This window comes from Saccoglossus kowalevskii, chromosome 1, assembly GCF_978046115.1.
Source record: "Saccoglossus kowalevskii chromosome 1, keSacKowa6.1, whole genome shotgun sequence".
NCBI lineage: Eukaryota > Metazoa > Hemichordata > Enteropneusta > Harrimaniidae > Saccoglossus > Saccoglossus kowalevskii.
Window position 1 is genome coordinate 15,928,120 of NC_140641.1, and position 21,804 is coordinate 15,949,923.

The window sequence follows — 21,804 nt, forward strand, 5'->3', positions numbered from 1 at the left end:
TAAAGTATATATAATTATTTATTGGTTTAGTGTATAAGAATAGTTGTACAAGATTTTTTGAAATGCCACATGTTCTGTTGACTCTGGCTTACATTAAGAACTGGTCCAGCCCAGAAACCTCACTGAAACAGCTCAATAATCAACTGATCTGCAAATATGTTGTAATAAATATCTGACTTGTTGATACACTTATCTCTCCAAAGAGTCTGCACAATACTGCATAAGCTGTTACAATACCAATTTGGCCGGGGGGGCCTATAGGAATTTATTAAGTTTACTCATGATGCATTTCACAGACAATACACAATATCCCGGGGTTACAGACCATAAAATGAATAGATTCCTCAAGTATTTACAGTAGACTATTTGCGTGATAATAACAAACGAAAACATTGCATTCAATGTTCACAGATGACTGTATGGTTAACAGTATCAGAACATGTATAAATGTTTTGTACTGTCAACTCCCTGGTACCAATTTGTTTTATTCTCCGTGACAAAACTGTTGCATGATGACTGTACACAGATCCATCATTTGTAGGTACTCATCGGCTCCATCTGATAACCGCTTATCAACCATTCCGAGACGCTCACAGATAATCGATTTTTGTTTCCCAGAAATATCAGCTTTTTGTACAATAATGTCATGAATCTGTAAAAAAAAAAAGCAAAAGCATAAATTTTTCTTCATTATTCAAGCAGAATGGAGTGGTATTATAGATTGAAGATGAGAATTTTGTGTTGTGCTGTGAAATCCGCGCATCTGTTGAAAATGAACAGATTGATCGTCAATTATTTGGTTTCCATGTTTTAGGAATTTGGGGGAATTCAAATTCCTGGTCAGACTAAGCATGTTCAAATAATTTGGGGAAGATCATATGTAAATCACAACCTCACTAAACTGCAAATTCAAATTAATTAAATTTGAGAAGATCATACATACTGTAAAACTCTGAAATAGCTACATGCCATTTTAGCAAATTTAACTCAATGAATAAATTAACTGAATCTTAATTTAGCTAAAATGCCAATAATCTCATTGTGAGAATATACTCTATTCTAATTAGTGAAATTGCGGATGAACTAATTTAGCTAAAATAACATGCTAGCTAAAAAAACATTTTACAGTAAATTACACAAGTGTTAGACTGTCGTCTTGCATGATCACGCAAGGGAGTAAACACAAATGTTGTGACCCTGGATGACGTTCTCGTACACTATCAGTGATCCTATGCGATGGGTATCACAACAGTTAATGCTTCATATATTTGGTACTTGGCTAATTGTATATGTACAGCATTTGTACAGAAATGGACAACCATTATGTAAGCGTGAGACAACTGCAGATGGTCCATAAAACTATTTTGGCAAGTGCTTTACAAGGTCACTGGAATGCATATTATACTGTTCAGCAATGGGAGAAATTACACAATACAGGGGTAAGGGTGATACCATACAGATAGGTGAAAAACTACACCATACAAAGAGCGGGGGGGTTGTTATACCATGCGGGGGTGGGGGTGATACCATACAGAGAGGTGGAAAACTACACCATACAAAGAGCGGGGGGGGGGGAGTTTATACCATACAGAGAGGTGAAAAACTACACCATACAAAGAGCGGGGGGGGGGGGTTGTTATACCATGCGGGGGTGGGGGTGATACCATACAGATAGGTGAAAAACTACACCATACAAAGAGCGGGGGGGTTATACCATACGGGGGTGGGGGTGATACCATACAGATAGGTGGAAAACTACACCATACAAAGAGCGGGGGGTTATACCATACGGGGGTGGGGGTGATACCATACAGATAGATGGAAAACTACAACATACAAAGAGCGGGGGGGTTATACCATACGGGGGTGGGGGTGATACCACACAGATAGGTGGAAAACTACACCATACAAAGAGCGGGGGGGTTATACCATACAGGGGTGGGGGTGATACCATACAGATAGATGGAAAACTACAACATACAAAGAGCGGGGGGGTTATACCATACGGGGGTGGGGGTGATACCATACAGATAGGTGGAAAACTACACCATACAAAGAGCGGGGGGGTTATACCATACAGGGGTGGGGGTGATACCATACAGAGAGGTGGAAAACTACACCATACAAAGAGCGGGGGGTGATACCATACAGAGAGGTGGAAAACTATACCATACAAAGAGCGGGGGGGTTGTTATACCATGCGGGGGTGGGGGTGATACCATACAGATAGGTGGAAAACTACACCATACAAAGAGCGGGGGGGTTATACCATACGGGGGTGGGGTGATACCATACAGAGAGGTGAAAAACTACACCATACAAAGAGCGGGGGGTGATACCATACAGAGAGGTGGAAAACTATACCATACAAAGAGCGGGGGGGTTATACCATACGGGGGTGGGGTGATACCATACAGATAGGTGGAAAACTACACCATACAAAGAGCGGGGGTTATACCATACTGGGGTGGGGGTGATACCATACAGATAGATGGAAAACTACAACATACAAAGAGCGGGGGGGGGGGGGGGGTTATACCATACGGGGGTGGGGGTGATACCATACAGATAGGTGGAAAACTACACCATACAAAGAGCGGGGGGTTATACCATACAGGGGTGGGGGTGATACCATACAGAGAGGTGGAAAACTACACCATACAAAGAGCAGGGGGGGGTTATACCATATGGGGGTGGGGGTGATACCATACAGAGAGAGGTGGAAAACTACACCATACAAAGAGCGGGGGGGGGGGGTTATACCATACAGGGGGGTATACCGTACAGAGAGGTGAAAAACTACACCATACAAAGAGCGGGGGGGTTATACCATACAGCGAGGGGGAAATAGCACTATAAAGAGATGGCCATACAGACATCGTTTCTGTTTGGCACAGTTTCCCCAGTGTGGCTGACAGAGACGAGGAGGAAATTATACCATGTAATAACAAACCTGAGTAATGAGCTGGGTCGCAGAGTGTCCTTCAGATGTAAGTTCTTTTACTCGCTTCTCCAGAGTCTCGTAGGAATCAGAATAACATGCTTTCAATAGGTCATCTATAATTGACTGGGGTATCACCTGACAACAAAAACAAAACAATTAGTACATGTCTTACAATGTTAGTGTAAAGACCATGCTATTGTAAGTACACATAATGCCAGCATACACACTAAAAAATAGCTAGACAAACAACAAATTTCTGAGGCCACACACAAAAACAAAGTCGGCCATTTTGAATTAAAACAAAATGAGATGTGTTAACTTTCTCATCCAAATTGTTCTGCACTTTTTTTTTTTTTATATATTCTTAAATATTTCTAGAAATGAACCCTAATTTTGGAGCCAACAGACGAAAGTTGAGTCAATTTTCAGTTTTTACTCGAAACATATGGCTATTTTTGTCCCAGTCTTCTGAAGGAAAGTGCAGACTATAAATAGGACTATTTGTGATGAAATTAGGCGAGGGTTCTCCGAACCCGCCTATTCACATAGTTCATACCCACCATAGACTCCGGTCAGTCAAAATGACTATTTTGAACTGTAGGCATTAATCAGCGATTCTGCCGGTGACGGAGAGATAGAATCTAGGTCAGCGCCATAGGTAGCCGTCAATCACGCTGGTTCCTTTCTCTCTGCCTCGAGGACTTAGACCAACGTGACGGAAAGAGTGGGGAGGTTGGGGGGGACCCGGAGTCTATGGTGGGTATGAACTATGTGAATAGGCGGGTTCGGAGAACCCTCGCCTAAATTCACTACGTTCAATTACCCACCATAGACTCCGGTCAGTCAAAATGAATATTTTGAACAGTAGGCAGAGTCAGACACCGATAGGTGGCGGGTTTTTCCGAGCAAACAGGAAAAAAAGGAGAATGATGAAAGTCTTTTCCTCAGTCCGGGATGAAAACAAAGGGTGGTATCTTACCTTGCCTGTGCTGTCCCCGAAGCAAGAAGTCAGTGCTGCTGTGGTGACAGGGTTCGGTATGCTCGAGAAAGCTAGACCCAAGCCGAATTCGGGGGTGGTAAGCTTGAAGTAGGACCGAAACAGTTCGCATGAGGGCGTAGGTTGACAGAAGCGAAACCTGGGAGCTTCCAGGAAGTGCTAGTGGTACAGACAATCTGCCCGCAAAAATGTCGAGACTGACTTATCGCCCATGCGCAGAGGCCCCTGCGGTCGTTCGGGCTGGGTCAGCAAACAAGGCCTGACCCACTACGACGGGGCCTAACCTGAAGAGACCCTTCTCAATAGATTGGGTGTCTCTTAGGTAGTAGTTGATGAAGACGTTCTGCGTTCTCCAGAAGCCTGCCCTCAGAATGTGTTCGAGGGGGGCGCCTGACACTAGCGCTAGTGAGTTAGCAATCGCACGGACCTCATGTGCTCGTACTTGGTGTCTCTGCAAGGTCTGTGTTGAGGAGGATAGTGTATTATAGACCTCCAGTACAGTCACAGTAATCCACCTGGAGATGGAAGTTGGGGAAGCCGGCTTATCCTGTTTGCCAGGGCCGTAACACAAAAACATGTGTTTGATTCCCCGTCTGGAAAACCTGGTACGGTTCTCGTGGCAACTCAGCGCTCGGGCCGGGCAGAGAAGCAATTCCTCCTGATCCTCTGGACCGACAATATTTGCCAGCCGGGGGATGACGATCGGGTGAGGATCGTGTCCTGGGATTTGGTTCTAGGCGAGAAACCCGATTCGTGTTTTTAGCACAACTTGATTGTCCATAACAACGGTACATTATCCGAGAAGGACAATGCCCCCAGCTCTGGTAGACGCCTACTTGAGGCGAGGACCAGTAGGAAGACTAATTTCCACTTCAAAAATTTGAGTGGTGCTGATCGGAGAGGCTCAAAGGGTGGTCTGCTTAGAGTGGACAACACAGCCGACAAGTCCCAGTTGGGCGGTTCCCTTGTATGGGGTCTCAGCATCTTGAAAGCAGTTAATAGTCTCCTAATAACAGGACAATCAGTTAGTCTTGTTCCCGTACGTTTGAATGGTGGGGGACAAGGCCGGACTGTAGCCAATGATCGCTGCGTAGGACAAACCCACTTCGTCAAACAGGTGGACGAAGGAGCCTGCTACCTGGCCAATAGAGGGATGGTATCGATCAATCTCCCTTCCGCTACACTAACCAGTGTATGCTCGCAGCCTAGAAATGTAGGCTGCATTGGTGGAATCCCTGTTCGCCCTGGCCAGGACGTTGGCAGCCCGCTCAGATAAAGCTTTCGTATGTGCGGGTCTAACGAGAGCCTCTATGCGTGTAAGTGATACCCGCTGGGCTCGTGGTAGTGTGCCGTCTGTTTGGGATGGCAGGTCCGGTAAGTCCGGAAGCACTGCTGGTGTTTCGACTATTGTTTCCGACAGAAGTGAACACTAGGCCCTGTTTGGCCAATTGGGTGCGACCAATGATAATATGCAGGTGTGCACCTGTCGAAGTCTTCTCCGGTGCCCAGTGGACTAGCGGGAAGGGAGGAAAGGCGTACACAACTAAGTGGGTCCGCGGGGTAGCAGAGCGACCCTGGCCCAGGCTACTGGAGTCAGCAGGCGTGTTACGTACTTCAGGAGCTTGGTGTTACGGGGTGCGGCAACCGGTCTAATCTTGGACTGTCCACAACCGAAACAGCCGGGAGGCAACCCACTGGGGTATCAGCCACTCCTTGTTCTGGAGACTGAGTCGCCCTGAAAGGGCGTCACCAGACTGTTCCTCACCCCTGGAAGGTGGTGTGCAGTTAGCTCCACATTGTATTCCAGGCACCAAAGGAGGATTTTGCTCCGCTAGGACTGACAACGATGGGGAATGCGTCCCCCCCTCCTTCTTGAAAGAGACCACCGCTACGTTGTCTGTGGTCTCGAACTACGGGTAGAAAGCGTGGTAGTGCTAAGTACACTGCTCTCAGTTCGAGCTGGTTGATATGGTGGTCCCGAAACTTATGCGGGAGTCATATCCTTGGGCTTGTTTGTCCAATAGATGTTCTCCCCAACCCTGGGGGGAGACATCTGTTACCAGAGTCATACCTGCGGCGAGCGGGTCCAAGGAGGCCCCTCTGCCCGAGGTTGGCCAGTGACGACCAGCAGGGCAGGGCTTCCTTCACTTGGTCCGAGATCGAAACTGCTTATCTAGTTCCCATAGGAGAGCTCAGCGTTATAACAAGCGTTATACCGGGCGGCTGCGTAGTGCGGCCTGGGGAACGACCCTTCGAACCGAGGTCATCATTCCGATGATCCGCATTAGTTCACGGAGGGACACCGAGGGAACGCTGACTAGGCATTCAGCTAGGCTGCTTACACTACAGCACTACCTGTTTCATCACTCTGGTGAACACGTAGGGCGCTGTGCCTAACCCGAACGGGGGGCACCCGAAATTCGAATACTTGGCCCAGCTGGGCGATTCAAAGGAGATGGCAACTCGCTTGGTGCATCGGTACGTGCAGGTAGGCCCCGCTTAAGTCTAGCGGGGCGAGCCAGTCAAAACGGTGGATGGAGAGAAGAACCCTGAATGGTGTCTCCATGTGGAACCGATCGAGGAGCACGTACTGATTCAGTCTGCCTAGGTCCAGAACTGGACGCCTGCCACTTGTAGATTTGGTACTACGAAGGAGTCAAAACCCACAGCGGGGACCGGACACAAGGATAAATTCGTTACCGTTGTACCGTTACCGTGTGACGAACCCTAGCTGGCTGAAAGTGTGTGTGTGTGTGTGGGGGGGGGGGGTTCCAACGTGTGCTTTGCCCTGAAAGCCCTGCCCCGAGACCGGAGACTTGGCTGCCAGCACCCCGTTGGCTTTCAGTGCCCAAGGTTCCAGAGAAGGCCCGGTGCAATTAGCCTGAGCCTTGGCCTCCCCCCAAAATAGTGGGAGAGCCGTGACTGGGAACGAGGGTTCCCCGGAAGAGACGTGTTTGAATGCAAACATGCTTTCGTGTCTCTTCCTGCTTGCCCACCGAGGGGACACAGTTGAGACAGCTCGCTCCGACTGCGTCTGATCTACCCGGCCTGCCAGGGACGCAATTGCCCCGACAGTCCTTTGACCATAGCCCTCAACTCGGAGACAAACCTGGCGCCGTGCGAGGAAGGGTCCACAAAGAGACCCGCAACGGGCCACATAGGAGAAAAGCCTCCAGGGGCACAGCCTCGTAAAATCGGGTAAAACACCGCCTGAAAAAACAGACTGTTAGGATGCCCTCCGATCAGCGGAGGAGACCGCGAAAAATATCGATACCTCCACCATCGAGCCTCTTACTCAACGTCCCGGTACACGAAGTACTGATAGCCAAGCGCGAGGACTTTCCACTCATGCAAAACACGCAACTCACTTTGACCGATTTGTTTACAGGACGCGCGACCTTGCTGTGACGCGGTCAGTCTCAGAGATTTTGATTGCTCTGAAAGAAAATCTCAGGCCTCAGAACTCCAGGAAAAAAACCACACTTTCACGCAAAAACCCCGAACCCCGCACGTAGCTATGACAAAGAATCTTCGATGCGGGTTCTATGCTGGTAAATTCTGAATATAACCACTGCACGGTCGACTCGAAACACGAGGAGACCGGAAAGAAAACGGCAGCGAGCCCTGGTGCTGTCATTACATCTATATATTGCTAAATACATTGTAAATAAAAGACGACATGCATGAGGGAAACGAATTACAGTTGTAAAAGGTGCCGCCATGAAAACCAACTGGTTACATAGTGGCACCCGGTTTTAATTTCTTTGTTGTAAAAAATACTACACACAAAGGGGAAAACGACACGAGGGTAAAAATGACAAGGAAAACTTATCCTACCAGCTACAATGTCGGATGCCGTGCAGCGGCAACAACCCAAGCTATAAACCCGGACAGGAAAAAAAAAAGCAGGCGATCCAGCAGAGCTCGCTATATTTCATCTCCACTCGAGGCGGAGAGAAAATCAGAGTGATTGACGGCTACCTATGGCGCTGCCATGTGGCCTCGGTCACGTGGGTTCGTGACGTAAGGAGTAAAAGAATCTTGAGGTCATGGGGCTTTCCCTGACCTAGATTCTATCTCTCCGTCACCGGCAGAATCGCTGATTAATGCCTACAGTTCAAAATAGTCATTTTGACTGACCAGAGTCTATGGTGGGTAATTGAACGTAGTGAATAGAGGGAACTGGTGGTGAAAAGGTTAATAAAACATGTGATGTTCATCCTAATTTCATTTGGAAATGATCCAGGAATGTCAAAACTATGACGTTGCATGTGCAGTCCCAATTTTAATACAAGTTTCAGTTTTCAAACAACAATCTAACCAGGGACTACGCTTACACTGATAACATTACAAGTGGTTTACAAATACAGGATATCATTCAACTATAAACATGAAGTTAGTGAAAATAGAAATTGTTCTATAGAGGGCACTATTTATTTCTTCATACATATTAACATAATATTAAAAGCTCAATTTACCCCAGCGATCTCATAGACATCGTTTTCACTGATGGCTGCAACTTTTTGAAGCCTATGGGCACTTTGTAGATATGTAATAGCTTTACGTAAATCACCCTCTGATATCGTTACTAAGGCTTGGACTCCCTGCAACAATGGAGAAGGAAATAGTTAGATCAGCATAGAGATGCACGTAACGATTTATAATTTGTTATGTAATGTATGCAGCTCCTATTAATTTATTCAAATAGTGAGCCCCAGATTCAAAAGAGTCGCATATAAATAAACAAAACAAGTCATTGTCAATGACACGTCCCCGTTCCGTTCATATTTGAGTGACATATACATTCAAAGCAGCAACAATATGGATGTTGAACTGCATTCAGTAAAACAAAATAGCCACCAGTCAGCCATTTTCAACACAATCCAAAAAAAAATTTAAACTAAATTTGCCCACGCATGACATAGATTCAGTTCCGGTATGGTGAAAATGTGCAATTTTTGTGAATTTTGACCTTAAAAGGACTGGCCCAAATGCACAGGCATATGTATGATATAATGTATGATGTGTATGTGAAGTTTGAACTTGATCTGTCCAGGCATGTCCGAGATATGGATCGAAAACTAAATTCTTTAAAACAAAATGGCCGCCAGTTGGCCATTTTGAACTTGATCCGAAGAAAAATTGGTATGCATCAAGCTTATATTATGTTTAATATATGCACTAAATCTGAACAAAATCCATCCATGCATGACTGAGATCCGGTTCCGGAATTGTGAAAATACGTGATTTTGATGCATTTTCGACCTTAAAATGGCCATCATTCAGCTATTGTTAAGCGGATCATGAAACAAATGCACATATCTATTTGTGACATGATGTACCATGTGTGTGTGAAGTTTGAACTTGATCAATCCAGACATGTCTCGGATACGGATCCAGAACTGAATTCTTTAAAACAAAATGGCCGCCAGTCGGCCATTTCTAACATGATCCGGAAAAAAAAATGACGTGCATCAAGGTCCTATTATGTTTAATGTATGTACCAAATTTGAACAAAATCCGTCCATGCATAACTGAGATCCGGGTCCGGAATGGTGAAAATGTGCGATTTCAATGCATTTTCGGCCTTAAAGCGGCCGCTATTTGGCTATCGTTAATGAGATCATGAAACAAATGCACATACATATTTGTGACATGATGTACCTTGTGTGTGTGAAGTTTGAACTCGATCAATCCAGACATGTCTAAGATACGGATCCAGAACTGAATTCTTTAAAACAAAATGGCCGCCAGTCGGCCATTTCAAGCCCGATCCAAAAAAAAAATGACGTGCATCAAGGTCCTATTATGTTTAATGTATGTACTAAATTTGAACAAAATCCGTCCATGCATAACTGAGATCCGGGTCCAAAATGGTGAAAATGTGCAATTTTGGCCGCTATTCGGCTATAGTTAATCGGATCATGAAAAAAATGCATGTGCATATGTCCCATATAATGTGTGATGTATGAGTGAAGTTTGAACTTAATCGGTCCATGCATGTTCGAGATACAGGTGATCACGGACGCACGGATGCACAGACGCACGGACGCACACAGGGCAAAACATAAGTCCCCGTTTTCAGACTACGTCCGAACGGGGACTAATAAATAATGTGGTCACAGCTGTATTTGTTACTGCTGCAGATCACAAGAAATTCTATAGGGATACATTCCACTCTGGGACAAAGATAACATTCTCAGAATGAAAAGAAACAAGTCATTGATATGACACATTCCACGTTGTTCAATAATAAACAAATCTGAAACCAGTCAGCCATTTTTTTTAAATCAGAACTCAACATGATCTATCATGTGTAAAGTTTGATTTGATCTTGATCCGGAATTGAAGAAGTTCTCCATTTGTAGCTTTAAAATGGACACGAAAGGGCATCTTGAATTGTATTGTGTGTATCTGTGTGACATGATGTATTTGTAGATTTGAGATACATTTCTGGAACAGATGTATAATAATAAGTTTATTACAAGGATACCTCAAAGTATGCACTCAGACAGTACGCCGCTGAACGTCGGCCGATACTCCCGCTGCTACTGTCTTCATGCACTTTGAGGTATCTTCGTAATAATCTCATACTATTGGGACCTCGATGCCCATCATTTTGTTTTTGATTCCCAATGGCTGATTGGCTTTTTCTTCCAAGGATACATCATGGGAATGCAGAAATCCAAAAAGTTTAGAACAGAATCAGCGAACTTCTTTGTGTGGAGTCCGGTCAAACCCTAATGGCAGCCATGTTTGTTTTTATTATTAGAGGACACTTATGCGCATAATCATTCCGTATTTGGAATTAAATGTCAGTTTAAATAAATATCACTTTGGACTGGCAACCACAGCATTGCGAGTTTGAATCTTGGAGATACCATCTCCTACTTTCTCTTTACCCAGGAGTAAATGTGAACCTGATATAAAATATTTGGCACTTTATCCATGTGTGCCTATATATAGCAGCTGTGGTTGTATGTTCCCTCGGCTGTTGCGAAGGAATACAAGTTTGGCATGCTAATATGGCTAACTGATCAGGGTAATAACGTGCATCGCCATTGAGAGTGACATAGTCAAGAATTTTGGTGCTGTATGAAGATGGGCATTATTGTTCATTTTATGGCCACAAAATATTATTGAAGTGATTGTATTTTGACTACAAATGAGGCACTTCATCCCGCATCAAGCACTGATTTGAGTGTCCTCAACTCAGAAAATCATGATTTTGTTAGGGATGGGTGCTTACTTGGGCACCCCCGTCGCTAAAGAGTGCAAATGACAATTTTAATTCCCCATGTGACAGATTAAGGGGGGAAATTACATTCTGAAATTAGTTGCATCATCATTGACTTTTACAATGAAGAAACAGAAATTACCTCCCTGGTCCCCACCAGAAAAAATATACATATTTAATATTTATTCAGATAAAGTTCCTGTACAATTGTCTTTTTTTTTCTGGTGAAATAAATCTATTCTATGCTATTTTTTTCTATTCTAAAATGGTCACAAAAAGTATGCACATTTTATTACAGTATTAATTACATACCACCCAAAATTTATGAGATTGAAATTATTAGAGTCTGTTGGAACACAGTCAAAGTTAAAATCGTCATAATTTCTCCACTGACGACAGTGTTGGATTGGCATGGTTTTTTCAAAAAACTGGTAACTGAATATATGGCATGAAATATTTATCGCATTTTACATTTATTAACAGGTAATTGTCGAAGCATACTTTATGCATGGTTATCGATTTCTACACATTCACAACATATTCACGGCAGTCGATATCCACACTGTATTATATAAAAACGATTACTAGTATTCATTAGGCAATGATTAAAGACCAAATTTTAAATTAGTGGAGTGGGTACTTTGCCGAATGGGCGCTTGACATGGCAAGGGCGCTAACGTGGTCCAGTACTGTAATTTTGTAATCTAAACACCCGATTATTCATTCAAATTTAATTAATAAATCTGTGGCTTGTTCAGTTTGCATTGGTAAAAGGACAATGTCACTAAGAAGGTGACGCAATATTTGACTTAATGTGGACAATACATAATGTTCACCCTTTGACACCTTCACACCTACCTCTTCACTGCAGTTGACATTTTCTTGTTCACAAATTCCTTTCAATCTTGTTAAAAGTATGGAGGTGGCTAGTGGTTTGAATCGGAATTTAGCACATCGCGATGTAAGAGGTCCAATTATTCTGCAAAGTACAACAAATTGCACATTACAGCCACAAGAAATACAATTGCACTTAGATAAAAAATTTCTCCAACTGAACTATAGAGGGCATCACATGTCAATCTGTAACAAGCATTGATTATTAACCTGATAGCTAATACTGTGGAATACTGTAAAGGGGGTAATTATTCACTGGGTTTTAATCTAGCTTATTTCGCTGACTGGAAAAATGCGCTAAATTAAAACACAGTGAATATGTAAAATTTAGCATAGAACACATTATCTAAATGACGAAACCGTGAATTTAAAACCCACTGAATATGCCTGAAATGGTAAATCAGTGAAATTTAAACCCCGTGAAAATTAGTCATTTTACAGTACTTTATTTTCGCTGGAATTAATTTTCACTGAAAAGGCTTTTTTGGCGTTTTGTATGGAATTTATTTTCACTGATTTTTGATGAGTTTAATGTGAAATATAGAAAAAAAAGTATATTCGCTGGATTTTATTTTCACGGAATCATTCGTTCAGCGAAAATAGCGAAAATGTATTCCAAGCGAAAATAAAGTATTCTACAGTAATATGTTTCGTTTTGTTTAGAATAATTATTTGCAGATTAATGTAGCAACAAAGCAAACAAAAAAAAAAATATATAAATTCATGCCAATGTGGGCTACATTGAAAAGATCCATTTTTTTTATTCACAGCAGTTTTCTCCATAAACAGCAATGTATGAAGGAACTGAAGACATGGATACGATTTAACAAAACATTAGAGCTCATTGGCTTTACAAGATCAGAAATAACACTATACAAATGGCAAAGTAAATAGATATCAATCGAAGTCAACCATGTGTGCGACTCAAACTGGCACACACATACGGCACCGACTCTCCCAGCTACACCACTTGGCACACCGTAGCAATGCTATGTAGGTTGTTTCAGCATGGAATTATTAAAGTTCAGTTACAAAGCAACCTTATTTGCAAGGAATGCTCAGTGGCTGAATGGACGATGTGCAGACTGGTATTGGTTGGGGGAATTGCAGTTGCTGATATGAACACAATAGTGAGTTGTATGATATTGGGGGATTCTCAATGACTGAATGAAATGTGCATAATGAGTTGTAATGCTTGACAATTTGGTGTCCCTGTGCAACATGTAGTGTTGAGCACACACTGTATATTCATTATATAGTACCCTTTCATTATATATATATATGTCATTATTATATAGTACCCTTTCATTATATATATATATGTCATTATTATATAGTACCCTTTCATTATATATATATATGTCATTATTATATAGTACCCTTTCATTATATATATATATGTCATTATTATATAGTACCCTTTCATTATATATATATATATGTCATTATTATATAGTACCCTTTCATTATATATATATATGTCATTATTATATAGTACCCTTTCATTATATATATATATATGTCATTATTATATAGTACCCTTTCATTATATATATATATGTCATTATTATATAGTACCCTAAAGTTTCTAAGAAATTTGCTTTGAAATTGTGAAGTAGATATGATTTGTATTTCATAGGTACCATAGCAGTAGCCTTAAGGAGTATTGAGACCCTGCAGAATTAAACACAATTATATAATAACACCCTATAGTTTTGCAGTCAGTCAGCTGCATGGTTTCGTGGTTCCAGGGTCATAATTTGCTGACTAGTTTTTGGTGAGAACCTTTACACCACAGATCTAATTGGGTTGCAGAACAGTAATGATTTAAATGTTCACAAAGTCACCATATTACATCAATGTAAAGACGCAAGAGGCAACTGAAGAGAAGAATTTAAATTAACAAACCTGCTGACATAGTTACAAATCAAACAGAACCTTGTAGTTTTTGTTTCCTTCTCCATTGTTCTTCTCAGGGCAGCCTAGTTGAATAAATCATATGTTAGTTAAACAAGCCATGCATGGTACAGTCCTTGTAAGTTATCAAATTCAAGATACAAAGTTTTGTTTAAGGTAGTAGTTTGAACATAAACATGTCAGAGATATGGATCCAGAAGCTGATGCCTAATTATTATGATTTTTAACATTAAAATAATTGACATTCAGTCATCTTGCATCTGATCATCAAACGATTACTTGTCCATACTGAGAGCTATTGCTCAGTAACAGCATTAATTAAAACAAAATGGCCACTGGTTGGCCATTTTGAATGATGTATAATGAATATTTTAAAAACTTGAACATAATCAGTCAAATCATGTCAGAGACATAGCACTAGAACCATCAAGGTTAAACAATCGATTCTGACTCAGACACTTCTTCACTATACAGTGTGTAGGTGCTTGTTCAGCGAAGTCCAGTAGTAGTCTGTCTAACTTAATGATATGCACAACTATCATCATATTACTATCTGCTCAATTTCGCCCAAAAAGCATAAATTATTATTTATATGTGGTGAGACTAGTTCACAAGAACATTCAGGCCATTTCAAGACCAGTCTACAGAGGGATTGTCTATACCCGTTTGTATAATCTCTAGAATAGGCGTCACTCAATCAAGTTGCCCCTGATTGACTCCCAATCAGTAGGCACCTAATATTAGGCCACTTACCTGAGCAGCACCTGTCATTGAATCTGCTTCATCTAATATAATAATTTTATACGGCGGACATGGTTTACCACTTGAAAAGAGAAAACATCGCAAATATGAGATTATTACCTGATATCACCTGATATCACTTGAGCTGGTGACATCATAGATTGTGTTATCGATGAACAGAGGCTGAGTGAACAGTTGAATTACAAGAAAAGATAATTTTTTGGTGGGTTTAAAATTGAATCATCTTCCCAACCACGAAAAATTATCCAAATTACATTTTTTCTTTCACAGCTCCAGTCTCGGGAAAAATATTATGGCTTTTTGAGGAGAAAAATGCGAAACAAGTTGTCATTTTGGCGTTTCGAAAACTATTAACCAAGAGAAATATCAACTCATTAAATGTCTATATGTGTGCTTATACTCGGGGAGGGGCTTATGCTTGGGAAAGTACGGTAGTTTCCTTACAGGGCAGTGTTCGATTCCATGTGCAGCGTAATGCTACGTTTACATATCCACATGCATGGTGATCACCACCCATTACTACAGCGAAGACAGTTAGAAATCTCATTATGCAGAGTATCAAAGTATATAATTGGCATCATGTAAATTTTAATGATTTTTCTTTCCATTATGGTAATTGGTAAATATTCTCAGTGTACATATAAAAATACAAAAGCCATTTGACCTATCACTCAATGTGGCTTGGACTAATAGTTGGTAATCATTACTATCAGTTGATATGGTCCACAAATAATTATTAATATCAAAAAATGAAAAACAGATAAGTACATACTCTGATCTTGTTGCAGATGCAGATAGCTGAGCAAAGCGTTTGACTTTTTCTCTGACAACATTGATACCTCTCTCATCAGAGGCATTTAGTTCTAACACTCTGGTCCGGAACATTTCATTTCTTGAAAGAAACAGAAGATGAGAATATAAACTACAGAATGTGTAACTATAATTTTGCAGGGGTTGGGGGTTCCCAAATTGATAGCGTTTGCGAGTTCATCGTTTGTACACTTGCGCATATCGCATGACCTGGGGAGGTTGAACAGATTTTGAACGTTCCGAACGAGTCGCAGTGCACCGAAAATCACTGTTTCCAACTCGCAACGTATTTTGGAAGTAGAAAAACTATGTCAGGGTGATATTTTACTCTGTGAAACACACACGTACCATCTCTATTTTAGCCCATTTTCTCTGAAAAATCATCTTTTTCAACTGGAAATCCACGTTTCTCAGCTGTCCTAATTAGTTCTTCTAGCTGCCCTCGTTTGTACCCACACTAAATCCGCTATCTTTAAAAAACTGTTTAAAACATGTTGCTGTCTTCTCCCGGTGGTATGTCTACCGGTGCTATTTTGACTTTTTATATCTTTGTCATACCCTTGCCTGTTGCTAGGTAGGTTATGCATGTGCTAATAGAAGTACATCACGTCTGACGTTAATTCAGGAATCGGGAATTGTTGGAAAGGTTAAACATGAGATTTGATACATTTGTTGCTACACAGCACAACCTCATATTTAATAAATGGATTTCATATTTGAAGGGTTGCTTGAATACTGGTCATTTTTGTACAAGATAGTTTACAACAAATTTCCATCAATTGATATAACAGACTCACAAAAATTGAGCAATCAGGGGCCAGCTACAAGCCCAAATCAGTCGTCTACTTTCTCATCTTTCTCCTCCCCCGACCACCTTCAACGCTCTGCGCTTAACACTGCCAAGAACCTTTTTATTTTTTTGGCCTGTTGTTACATGATGATGGCCTGCTATTAAATACATTTGTGAAACCCCTGGACAATGATATTTATTTTTGTCCACACTTTCGTGTCTCTGAGAACCAAAAACACTGATTTCTGAGGGAAAATCTCTGAAGCTTGTAAAGCTTAGCAGCAAACCGTCTCACCATCTTTTATTCAATGACACAAATACTGCAATTTAATCCTGTCTCATTTTTGTGTACGTCATAAAAGATGTTTCTCAAATACTATGTAAAATTGCTACTTTTCAGTTTGAAATAACGTGACATATGATCAACCTCACTGTCGCTAAATTTTTAGAAAATCTGACTGATGACTGAAGTTTGTCCTCAGTCTCTTTTAAAACAAAAACAAAAGCAAAAAAAATCTTACCCGAAAAGCTCACGTGCAACAGCCAGTATTGTTGATGTCTTGCCAGTACCAGGTGGGCCATAAAACAGAAGATTTGGAAGCTACAAAGTCGAATATGAAAGAACAAATAGTAAAAGAACAATACAGAAATAATAATCCCAGACATGATTTGAAACTCTAATCTATGTATTCAATAAATATTCTTGATTTCTTCATTCAGCCAGACTGCTTCTCAGAATGCTGTAACTCGTTTAAAAAGCGTAGTTGAAAAGATGCATCTCATTCCTAAGATTGGGTGGTACATGTAGAAAATACAACTCACATCACTTCCTTCAATGGATTTCTTTAGGACTGCTACAACTTCATCTTGAAATGCAACTTCATCAACTGACTTAGGCCGACTAAAAGAAGAAAAGATTCAAATTAGGGATTGACCGTTACAAACTCTGTGAGGGGCAATGGCAGAAAAAGTACCAAATTCTGCCGTAAATTAGCCCATCCAAAAAATCGCTGGTGGGCCCTTATTTGGGATTCAAAATTTCAAAAAAATTATCATCAAATACTTTTTGTGGACTTTTATTTTCATTGAAAAATCCACCTATGCGGACTTGCAATGCTGGCATGCAGTTGGGCCACCCAAGGCAAAAAGAAATCACTGCAGAAGGTAATTATTATTACTCAGTAGTACAAAAAATAAATTCGTAGAATTATTATGAAATGCAAACAAGCAGCCTGTCGGCTGAGATAGCTCCACTGTTAGCAATGCACATTTCAATTAAAGAACTGAAAATATCATTAGAAAATAAACAATATGTATAGTATCAAAGCAATCGGACATTGCTGTTTTCAACAAAAATGTCAAAAATATTCATTAAAATTAGATAATTGAAAATATCATCACAAAATGAACAAATCGCAGAGAGGTCTACCTGAGGCACCTATATGTATAGTATCAAAGCAATCAGACTTGCGGTTTTTAACAAGAAGTCGAAAATATCACTGCCTTGTTTAGCATGAGTTGACCTGGGACAATGTTCTTTGACCTGATAGGTCAAAACGCTAATTAACCAATCAAAATGATGGACGTGTTCAAATTACCATAACTCATTTAAATATGCTAATGTTATTGAATGCAACAAAGAGATTTGCCGACGTTATAGTACGATCTTTTGGCTTGGATTTTGATGGGAAAACGGCACGATTTTTTTTTAAATAAAAAAATTAGTTGTTTTTAAAAGATAAACTGAACATTTGAAGAATAATTTAACATTTTTTACGGTGATTACAGCTCATAGTCGAAGCGAAGCTTACCCATTCACGCTAGTCACAATAAAACGTCATACTCTTGACTACGATTTGTGTAAATTTGTGTAAAATATAAAAAATTGCAAATTAAGTAATTAATATGCGAAGATTGCAACCAGAAACTAATCAGGTCTGCGTAATATCTCGAACAATCTATGTATCAAGTTTCATTAAGTAGTTCTTCAGAAAAAAGTTAAGAGACTTAAAATTGGCAAATTAATATGCACATATTTCAACCAAAAACTAATCAGGCCTGCAAATTATCTCATGTTTCATTGAAATCTGACAATTCTTGATATATCTGTGGAACAGACATACATACACACAGACCCACTAATCGCAAAGACTCAACATCTGTTCACCCACCAGTTTTCAAACAGAAAGCCCTCAGAGATGAAATTGAAAACACATTCAGGGTTGTGTATACATACGAACATGTCACAAAATAACATTTTGCAGATAGAAAGACGTCACTCACTATTTCTCAACCCATGGTGTGATTTGCCTTTTGCTCCCTCCACTGCCACTAGGACCAGACTTGCCTTCTTTGTCAACTTTTTCCTTTAACTTTGATCCACCACCCTTCAAAAACGCATGCATAGTGTACGCTTCACGTGGCTAAAATAGAAAGTGTACAAAAGTTATCAAGATAGATGGAGTCATGGGTAACACTTTCGAAGTTGTTTGTTGTTGTCTGGTACCGACAAGATGACAACCAAGGAGACAACATTGTACTAAATGTACCGATGATTGAAAAAAATAATAGACAATCGTCTATCAGTGATGGAAATCGATAACAAGAATAGAAATTATGAACTTCTACACAAACCTGTTATTTTCAGGAAGCAGTGTAATTTTCCCGCCATCTTTGAATCGCATGCGCAGAAAGCTGTGTCAAAGGTGAAAGGTGAGACTTAACTTCCGGTTTTGTTTTGTGTTGGTATCCTCATCATCATCTGCTTTACTTGTACTCGGATTTGCACATCCTCCATGCAGCAATTTGTGTTGTTATAGCAACCATGGCAGAGAAGAATACGAATGAACTTGATACTAGCAATGCTGCAAGAGGAGTCTGGCTCGTGAAGGTAAGATTTTTGCAAAAAAGAAACAAATATTTACAGTAAAATATGACATGCTTTATTGAAATCACATAACGTGGGTATTTGTATGAATTATTGAAATATGAAAGTAAAATTACGTGTACATGGAAATGGCTCATTGTTATGCTAAAACAAAAGAAATCCTCACATTTGGCTGTAACACCACGAGTATCACCCCCCCCCCCCGTGACACCCTAAAGCCTATGGTTTGACAGGGGTAGTACATGTAAACAAAACTTGCACACAATCCCATACAATCCTATTAGTGACTATAGTTTCGCTGTAGTAAGATTATTTCGTTTGTTGTGGGGTGATCAGAAAACTATATGGTTTCATGATCACCCCATGGCAGACAAAATTCACTCATAATGTTTTGCAATTAACCAATTACTGAAATAACACAATAGCTGCAAACCACGGAAAGAGTTCCTTTTGTACCCCTCATCCCTAACCCTACTCCTACCCTCCAGCACTCCCCATTTAATTGTACATGCCCCTTCTAAGGACATCTATAGTTATCTAGAGGGGGCATATACAAATGAATTGGATACATGTAACAGGGAGTGTTAGTAATAGGGTTAGGGATGGGGGATACAAAAGGAACTCTTGCCCAAACCACTTATATTTAAAGCCATTTGCATGTGATTGGAAGGTAGCGAAGGAGTCACTGGCGGTAATCAGTGCAAGTCGTGCCCTGGTCAAACCTCATACTTGTGATTTCCATTTGAAGAGTGCATTGGATTGTGGAAAAATCAATGTTTATCAACACAAATGTCGAACATGCGCGACGACCACCGCGCTTTAATATCACAAGCGATAAAATTGTGAAATTTTGTAGCAGTGAAAATTTCACTGGAAATTTCACAGTTTGTGAAGGAAACAGTTGTTGAAATGTGATTTCAATTTAGTTTTATTAAGCTTGCAACGAATTATGTGAAAAAAAACCCATTGAATAAGTTTTGCACATGTGACATTGACTTACCATACTTGTTAATTAGGGAACTTTTAGTGCTGCATCTTTTGAAGAACATGAAGAAGGTTTATTGTGGAAAATGTTTTTTTTTTATACTTCGTGATTGTAGAATTGTTCTTGTTTTCATGCAGATGCCAAAATTTGTGGCAGAAAAATGGTCCAAAGCCGAGGGTAAAGGAGAAGTTGGCAAATTGAGAATCAGCAAGTAAGCCAAAAAATGTATTTTATCATCCAACAATCTCTTCAATAAAAATAGTTAAAACAACCCTGTGCACCTACAATATACATGGAAATATTACAGAACCTAATGGCCTTAGCCTGACGTTTGTGGGGTACAGAAGTTATTTTCATAAGCGATGTGGCGTATTTTGTGTCTGTATTTTCATGACCAAAGCAAGTGAATATTCAGCATGGATACACCGTATCATCATATTCATGTTCAAATGTTGGCATATACGCTCTTGTCGATATTTTTGATGCTAAGTTAGCGACGAAAATAACAACTGACAAAGGAATGTTTCAAAATAAAAAAAATACAATATACATTTCTTGAGTCAAAGGGCTTTCTTTTACTTATTTCTGAGACTAATATCAAAGAATAAATGTGACTTTTAATCACACCTTCACCCGACGGAAACTGGACTTTCAGAGAGTGTGATTGCCTTGGCAATTTTCAAACAATTTTATTCTTTTTCAATCTGGGTTTATGATGCTTTAAAAGCTACATGATTAATTTTTAATTTGCTAATTTTTATATAGAATTCATTTTTATTGACAGTTTGATTTGTTGCTCAATTTCTGAAAAAAAAGTAACATATATCAAGCTTAAGAATAGGCACATCCCTTCATGTTTGACGTTGTAATTACTTTGTGCTGCATGGCTCCCAGACAATGAAAGTGACTCATTTACATAATTTGCTGTTACACTACCAAAATTATACTTTGAACATGTGCCTTATTTGCGTAGTGAAAGTGACACTGAAGATTTTATTGTTCCAATATGCATTACGGTATAAGCTTAACAATATCAAAAAGTGTCAAAATGCACAATTTTCTAGGTATATATATGAGACTCAACTTTAGAAGGAACTATTTTATCTCATTTACATAATTTTGTTATCAATACCAGTATTATTGAGCAAGCATATAACTATGAATACTGCAGTCTGTATGTGGTAAAATAAAAATTACAAATCTGAATTTTCTACTCCTAATATTTGCAGTTCAACAAAAATTTGCATAAAATGATTAAAAATTAATTTCACAGAGTCTACAACTCACAACTCCAACGACCAACCATTGATCACATGGTTTAGCAGCCATCTTGGTTTAAGAAATCCCTGAAGTGTTCATCAAAAGAATTTCTCATACTTCTGAAGGTGAAAGTGAAATTTGTGTTGTTGTATCATCAGCATATGGGCTTCTAAGTTCACCAATTAAAACTTATAGCAATTATGTGGCTTATTGGATTTAAAAAAAAAAATAACACTTGAAAAACTTGTAGATTGCAATCAGATAAATTCAATATGTTTGGTCACCATCTTGGATTAAAGGAAAAATCAGAGAATGTTAACA

At 40.0% G+C, this 21,804-nt stretch overlaps 2 protein-coding genes across 2 annotated transcripts in view; one reads left to right on the plus strand and one right to left on the minus strand.

Annotated features, from left to right (window-relative positions):
• LOC100369895 (replication factor C subunit 4-like) lies at positions 1-19,079 on the minus strand. Its single transcript, XM_085499517.1, has 11 exons — positions 18,986-19,079; positions 18,635-18,774; positions 17,174-17,252; positions 16,873-16,952; positions 15,524-15,643; positions 14,743-14,812; positions 13,981-14,054; positions 12,037-12,157; positions 8,420-8,545; positions 2,954-3,079; positions 1-652 (listed from the first exon to the last, which is right to left on the minus strand). Exons 2-11 carry the CDS (start codon positions 18,754-18,756, stop codon positions 485-487), a joined length of 1,086 nt encoding a protein of 361 aa, XP_085355643.1. The 5' UTR covers positions 18,757-18,774; positions 18,986-19,079; the 3' UTR covers positions 1-484.
• LOC102801475 (general transcription factor IIF subunit 2-like) overlaps positions 19,056-21,804 on the plus strand; it is a 20,892-nt gene continuing 18,143 nt past the window's right edge. The window contains exons 1-2 of the mRNA XM_085499521.1: positions 19,056-19,241; positions 20,361-20,434. Of these exons, the coding sequence (XP_085355647.1) occupies positions 19,176-19,241; positions 20,361-20,434 (140 nt within the window). The 5' untranslated portion in view covers positions 19,056-19,175. The remainder of the gene's footprint in view (positions 19,242-20,360; positions 20,435-21,804) is intronic.